This window comes from Hippocampus bargibanti, linkage group LG04 (genome assembly GCF_051943395.1).
Source record: "Hippocampus bargibanti isolate YZ-2025 linkage group LG04, ASM5194339v1, whole genome shotgun sequence".
NCBI lineage: Eukaryota > Metazoa > Chordata > Actinopteri > Syngnathiformes > Syngnathidae > Hippocampus > Hippocampus bargibanti.
Genome location: NC_142737.1, coordinates 30,776,053 through 30,783,850, shown reverse-complemented (window position 1 = coordinate 30,783,850; position 7,798 = coordinate 30,776,053). Strand labels below are relative to the sequence as shown.

General features: G+C 40.3%; 1 protein-coding gene across 5 annotated transcripts in view; it reads left to right on the top strand.

Moving 5' to 3' along the window:
* The first annotated feature begins 1,191 nt into the window (after positions 1-1,191).
* Positions 1,192-7,798, top strand: part of LOC148899682 (syntaxin-binding protein 1-like) — a 66,943-nt gene continuing 60,336 nt past the window's right edge. For 4 of the 5 annotated variants that reach the window (XR_016114775.1, XR_016114776.1, XM_088995100.1 and 1 more), the window contains exons 1-3: positions 1,192-1,329; positions 3,623-3,672; positions 3,759-3,840. Coding sequence is in view for 2 of the 5 variants with exons in the window: in XM_088995100.1 (XP_088851226.1) it covers positions 1,293-1,329; positions 3,623-3,672; positions 3,759-3,840 (169 nt within the window). In the remaining 3 variants the exon portion in view is untranslated. Of the gene's footprint in view, positions 1,330-3,622; positions 3,673-3,758; positions 3,841-7,798 lie in introns of those variants that run through there. The other variant, XM_088995101.1, reaches the window with a different exon arrangement.

The window sequence follows — 7,798 nt, the reverse complement described above, 5'->3', positions numbered from 1 at the left end:
CTAGAATATCGATATAACGAGACTTTACTGTATATATATAATAATAATAATAATCATACATTTAATTTCTAAGCGCCTTTCAAAACTCTCAAGGACACTTTCCAGTCACAGGATTTTTTTGTGTGCGGGTGAGCAGCGGCAAGAGGAGAGGATCCTCTTGCATCCTTTTCAGCAGTGGCAGGATTTGTGGCTCCAGAATCGGGCTTTGTAGTCACCTATAGTGGCATCGTCGCCAGCACTGTCCAATACCCCACATGAGAAGGAAGCTCTGTAATCTTTGACTGTGATGGACTGCCAAGAGAGAGGTGTGCGTGTGTGTGTGTTTGCGTGTGGGAGTGTGTTTGCGTGTACAGTGAGACCTCAACTTCCAAACACCTTAACTTACAAACTTTTCGTCTTACAAACGTCAAATTTATGAAAATTAAACCTTATAATAAGCACTATTTTCATAATACACACCCACCACGGCTGGCGGAGTGATCTTCGGCGGAAGCACACGACCGAACAGTGCCAGAGGTTAAGTTACCAACAGTCCTTATGGAAGGTGACTCTCTCAACTCTGACTCTCTCTCAACGACCATCAAAAAGGTAAATAAAACTTTATTTTACAGCACAGTTTATTTCTTTAATTACAGTCCTCATATAATGCGCCTCTCTTTCCAAACAGCAATTCCCTTTGACCTTCGACCTCCAACGCCATTCCATCAAGCCATAAATGAGCATCACAAAAAAATAAATAAAGTGACTTTATGATACAATGCAGTGTATTTCTTTCATTACAATACAATAGCACATTTATTATACATAGAATAAGGTATGTTGTGTGTAGTTTTAAGGCTTATTTAGTTGAAAAGTATATTTTATGGAAACCCGGGAACGGATTATTCCCATTTTAATGGTTTCCTATGGGATTTTTTTTTTAAAGATACACACTTTTCGCCTTACACACTCTGTCTGGGAACCAATTAAGTTCGTAAGTTGAGGTCTCACTGTATGTGTGTGTGTGTGCGTGTGTGTGCGTGTGTGTGCGTGTGCGTGCGTGTGTGTGTGTGTGTGTGTTTGCGTTTGCGTGTGAGTGTTTGCGTGTATCTGTGTGTGTGTGTGTTCTCCCACGGATTTTAACCAATCATGTGTGGCTTCAAACGAATGGGGAAAAAAGTCAGCTCTTATTTGAACGGCTCCCTTTTTGGACCGGGCTCTCATCGTTCACTTCAAAGAAGCAGCTTTTAAAGCCTGCTTGTTTATGAACGACACATCATTAATCGGCAGTTTCTTGAAGAGGGAAGTCAGCCATGGCACCTTTTGGATTAAAAGCCGTTGTTGGAGAAAGTAAGGAGTGTTTTTTTTATTGCTACTTGTTGGTTATTTGATCTACACCGATGGCGCATCTCCAAGTATGATCAACATACAAATAAATTAAATATCATCCGGGAATCTAAAATTAAAACCATACAAAACATTATTCTATAATTGTATTTAAATTATAATTTGACAAATGTTCACGTTTTTTTAATGATGGTGTTTTGGTGAAAGTGCCTTAAATGCTTTAAATACAGTCATGCAATGTTATGTATTTCAAAACAAACAATATCTTATTTTTTATACTGTATTGTTAAATTTTATTTAGTTTACAGGGTAACATAAGTGCAATTGTGTATTCCTTGTGAATTATTTTGTCGTTCAATACACCAAACAAACATGCCTCAAAATCATTGGTTGAAATGCTAGGGAAGGAATTGTTATTGGGAAGAGAAAATTATGTTTAAGTCACTTTAAAATGGAGAGGTCATCTTCAAGAGGCCCCCTCCCTCACGTGACTCCACATAAATTCAAAGGTGATGTGACTCCACGACACCTTTTAATTTAATTTTTATCTGTTCATCTTCAATGTTTGGGGGAGCTGAAAGGTTAAAGGCAGACTTCACACCGGACAGATCGTTAATTTAAACACAAACTTATAAATCAATATGTATTGTATTATAATTTAATTTATTCAACACGAAACATGTAATGAAAGAAAGTACACAAAGTACCAGTGAGATGTAGTTTATTTGTGAAATGAGACCATGGTTTAAATGTTTGGGGAAAATATCTACTACATCCCTGACACTACTGGCCTTATCTTTGTGTTTGTCCCTCCTCAGGACTCCGTCTCCTTGCAAAAACAATAATGTTTCTATGAAACATTTTTTGCTAATGTTTTTGTTTGTTTAATCTCTAACTGCTTCAAACAACCAAGTGTCTGCTGGAAAAGTGGTTAATATTGTACGACTGTATGAGTCTTTCCTATGCTGTATTATTTTGTGATTTTATGTTACCTGTTGTTTTGATGGCAGCACTTGCACCTTTCAGTCGCTCCTCTTGTTGTCTGTTTGAGAGGGCATACATTTCATATGTGCTCCATGTTGCACTTAGATACTCGATATTTGCGTGACTAAATCATCAGCCATCAATTAAGTAAGTGTCACTGTCACTGGTGCATTTTTTATTTAAAAAAATCTATTTTAGACGAGGTTTGCGGGCCAGAATCTTACTCCTTTCTAAAAGTCATTCCTAACATAAAAAAAACAGGTTATATAGAAGTTATTCTGAGGTTCTATGTGTCTATCTGTTTCTGGGGGTTGTTGCTTTCCTGTAACATTGTCAGATGATCCAGAACCAGGCTGAAATAGTGATTATCAGGGCTGTGTACTAAGAGGATTTGAAGCAGATTAGAGGGAGGGATTGCGTTTACCCTCCAGAGAGGACAGACTGGATTGTTAAACCCCAGTGATGGAAACTGGGACACTCTTTATCTGTCCGCCCATCCACCCAAGAAAAACAAATTGTGAAACATCAGCTCTATTCTCAAACAATTTCAAACACCCATGGCTGTATACAAAGTGCAAAGTAGAGCAACTATCATATGCACAAAAACAAATCAATAAATCAGTCACAAAGACGGTAGAAAGAAGCAAACAGTATGTGGCAGATGAGTTTGAAGAAGTAAGTTGTAGCGAGGTCCATCCATCCATTTTCCGTACCGCTTATTCCTCATTAGGGTCGCGGGAGTTGCTGGAGCCTATCCCAGCCGTCTTCGGGCACGAGGCGGGTGATTGGTTGCCAGCCAATCACAGGGCAGACAAAGACGTACAACAGTCACACTCACACCTAGGGAGAATTTGGAGTGTTCAATCTGCCTGCCATGCATTTTTTTGGAATCTGGCAGGAAACCGGAGAACCTGGAGAAAACCCATGCGGGCCCAGGGAGAACATGCAAACTCCACACAGGGGGGCGGGACACGAACTGGCGACCTCTGCACTGTGAAGCTGGTGTAGCGAGCTCATTTTGAAAATTTGAAAACAAATAATAGGATGTTGAGCGGCCAGGTAGTCAAGTGGTTTGTGAATTGAAATCCCACTCTGGTCCCCTATATGGAGTTTGCATGTTCTCCCCGGGCCGACGTATGTTTTCTCCGGGTCCTCCGGTGTCCTCCCACATTCAAAAAACATGCATGGGAGTCTGATTGAACACTCAAAATGCTCCCTAGGTGTGAGTGTGAGAATGAATGGTTGTTTGTCGCTGTTTGCCCTGTTTATTTTTATTCGGAAAATACTTAGTTATGTGTTTCTCACATTATAGAGATTATGAATGGTGTCATCAAGAAAGCAAGAGAAAAGGGAAAATGGAAAGTAAGTGCAAATATTTCTTTGGCATTCACATAGGATTTGAACAATAAATTCCGCTCTATGAAGAGTTCTGTCTCTATTCCTCATAGGTGCTTGTGGTGGACAAGCTGAGTATGAGGATGATTTCTTCCTGCTGCAAGATGACAGACATCATGTCAGAGGGAATCACGAGTGAGTACCACTGATTTTACCAGTGCAGTGCAAATTCATTTGAAAGGCAACACCTATCTACATTAAGTACTGTATCGTTTACTTCAGGACTGATGGTGTCAAGGTTATAATTCTTTCTCTTCAGATATCTAACAAACGCTTCTGCTCCAGGGTCTTGGGCACCTTCACTCACTCATGTCGCTTGAAATGAGAGGTTTCCAGCTATTCAAGACAAATTATGTGCATGTTTCTTGGTGATGGGGTATGTTGTACAACAGGGGTCCCCAAACTTTTTCCTGTGAGGGCCACATAACCTTTCCCTTCTGTGATGGGGGGGCCGTGTCAGTTTGTAACAGAAAGTGACGATCATAGGGGAGCTTAAAAAATGTTTTCCAGAAAGCCACACATAACCAAATAACCCTTTCCAAAAAAGTCAGGAAACAAATAATAACACTATTAATGAAATAAATAATAACTAAATAACCCTATCTGAGTTCTTCACAGAAAAACAAATCAGGAAATAAATAACACTATTTATGAAATAAATAATAACTAAATAACTCTGTGTTCTTCATTGAAAAAAAAGCCATGGGACATTAACTTTCTGTTGTGCCATGCACAATCTTAACAGATAAAAGTTCAGCTCAGTTGTCAGAGCCGAATCTGTCTGACACATATGATCAGTCTCTTAAAGTTCTTGTGTTCCTTCCTTATAATGCTTTTGTAGGTTCCAGTAGGCTTGTAGACACCGCTGTTTGCCGCTCTCTCTCATCAACTTCCCTGTGAAAACCACAAAGGAATCAGGTTGAGGAAGTGAACTAAGTGATACAGCACCTGCACAGCACAGTACATTTCACTACCCGTATGGCTGTAAAGATGGATTTTATCCCAGTATATTTTATTATGATTATATTTGTTTATGCTCAGAATGACTCATTCAAGTCAGAAAAGTGAGCTTACCTATGTATGTTCATCAGTGTGAACTGTGGGTCTGCATCTGGCTGGTGAGAAGTTGAATATCAGGTTCCATTCTAGTTACAGCCAGTCTCAAGCACTGATGCAAATGTTCTTCTGTCAATCTTGATCTCATCGGAGATTTCAGCAGTTTCATGCGAGAAAAGCTTTTCTCGCAGATATACGTGCTGCCAAAAACTGAGGATATTTTCATTGTGTGTTTTTTGATGTTTGGATATGTGTCGTTTGGGAGGGCGGCATAGAAGTCAATGAGACTGTTGGGCTTGAATCCGTCTTTCAGACCATCACAGTTCTGTAACTCAGGTCCAACTTCTCCATGGTTTGGTACACTTGGTCAAAAATATCCTCTCCCGTTGTAGTCCCGTTGAGACTTTGGAGGGCTGCCAGCTCCTCGCATATCTCAAAGTTTGCGCTAACTCCACGAATAAAAATGAGCAGTTGCGCTGTGTCTTGCACGTCCGTGCTCTCATCCAGTGCTAATGAAAAAAGTCAAATTATTTCATCGTCTGCTGCAGCTGGGCATATACATTCATCCCGATTTCTTCACCGCGTCTGGTGATTGTACTCGCCGACAGACCTACGGCATTATATGCATCTTTCTTCTCGGTACACAACTCCTCCGCGACAGCATCCATACATTTCTTAAAAAACTCTCCGTCAGTGAAAGGCTTACCGCTGCTTGCTATCAGCTTAGCAACCCGAAAGCTGGCCCGAACGGATGCCTTCTTCAGCTGAGCTTGGCGTACAAATGTATTCTGCTGAGATAGTAGTCCACTTTTCACTTTGAGAGTTTGTCTGCTTGTCTGCCTTGTTGTATTCTTTTAATACCGCCACTGCCTCTTGACAGATGAGACAAACAGCCTTTTCTTTGCATTGAACATAAAAATAATCGTTTGTCCACTGCAGGTTAAATACCCAGCATTCTGAATACATTTTTCTCTTCCCAAACCTTTTCGCCATTATTCCGTTCTCTCTTTGACAGGAAGGTTTACAAGAGAAAATGGGTCTGGGACCAAATAGAGCGCCAAACTAAGCGGGCACCTGAATGTACCACCGGACTCCCCTCCACTTCCTCATACATCACTTTCTTGTGTCGCGTCGCGTTGTGACCGACTCCTTTAGCGTTCTATTGTGAGCAGGCGTATTTGTATTGTTCAATCACGATTATAAACAACATACATTGATTACATTGATTAAAATAAGAACAGATAATGATTGAAAACCGACCTTTGACTTGTAAAATGATTTTTTATTTTTCTAGAGGCCAAATAGGAAAAAAAATCTGATAGCATCTCTGGTATTGTTCAGGGGGCCGGCCAAATGTGCTGAGGGGCCGGATATGGCCCATGGGCCGTAGTTTGGTGACCACTTTTGTACAATATAAAATCACTGTATTAACTGCAGACTAATTAGCATATCTGACGAAGGTGTTCGTTTTGGGAATGGAAATTAAGAGGGTGATTCCATGATTTTAATCACTGATGCTATGGTGGTTCACTCGCCTGACTTGTGTGCAGTGCAGCGTGGGATCAGCTCCCAATCAGTGACAGTGTAGATGTGGTGTGAATGGTTGTTTTCCTGTTACTGACTGGCGACCAGTTCAAGCTGCAGTCTGCCTTCTGCCTAAAGTTAGCTGGGATAGTCACCAATGCTCTTTGTCAGAATAAGCGGTGTGAAAAATGGATGGATTCCCTCATTCATTCTTCGGAATTGATAAGTTGCCATCCTCTGTTTGTTCTGAAAATGGAACATTTGCTCATTGATTCACTCATTTTCCGATTAACTTTATTTAAAGTGTTCTATCAGCCTGCCATGTAAGTTTTCGGAATGTGGGAGGAAACTGGTGTACCCGGAAAAAACCTATACAAGCCCAGGAAGAACATGCATGTATTGAATCTACTACCTCTGCACTGTGAGGTCATACAAAATGATATGGAATGACAGATCAGGCACCAGGGCTTTGAGTTTGACACCTGTGGTATCGTGGTAATTGTATTTTGAAAATGCAAATGTTGAATGCCAGTCACTTCATGTGGTCAAGGTCTATTCTGATATATTTGAGTGAGAATACCTGCTTCTCATGTTGCATTATAAGTATTTTTAAGTGACACTGCAATTGAGTATGCAGTTTGGTAATGTGCCAACGCTCTTACTAAAAAAAACTCTAAAATTGAAAGTGTGATTTTTTTTTTTTTTTTGGGGGGGCAGAACATTTTTTTCATTTCAGTTATTTATTTATTTTTTTTTTTTTGTGAATTTTATTGTGAAATGTTTTAAGTGAACCGACACTCTAATTACCGGTAGAGTAATACCGATCGATTGATCTGGAATGCATAGTTCAGTACTCCAGAGCAGGGGTGGTCAACAAATAACTAACATCACAACCGAGTGCCCCAAAACTACAGCATATAGTACAGGTATAAAAAAATCCCAAATATACAAAATAATATAAAGTTAGGACGATTTGTTATATAATGAGACAAGCAAGAGACATGGTGAAAAAAATCCATTCACACTCTGTCTTCTAACCTCGCCTTAATCAACCCACATGATAGCATTGCTCATCTGATGTCCTGCAACCAACTTTTAAAGCCAGCCACAAGACACCTCAAAGTCTGCGATGCTCATTGTTAGCGCTATGGAACTCAACTCCTCTTTGATTAGTGGTCCATTTTGTGGAATTTTTTAAATGGATATAGGTCAAACAAGCTGTATTTACTCAACTGTCTGTTGAAGCGCAAACAATTCACCCTGAGCATGAAAATTGTCATAATCGGACTGAGCAAGAATCTCTTCCTTGTGTTTCAAAGTCTTGTCGATTTTAGTCTTTCCGACTTCAAGCTTTTCCTGGTTCTTCCGTACTTTGTAACTCGCTTCGTTTAATCAGATAAATATCACTTTACCTGGTCATTACTGTTCCTCTTCGTTTGTGTCATGATCTGGTTGGCGACCAACGGGTGGCGCTGTTGGCCCCGCCTGCACCTGCATAGGTGCTGGTCGTCCC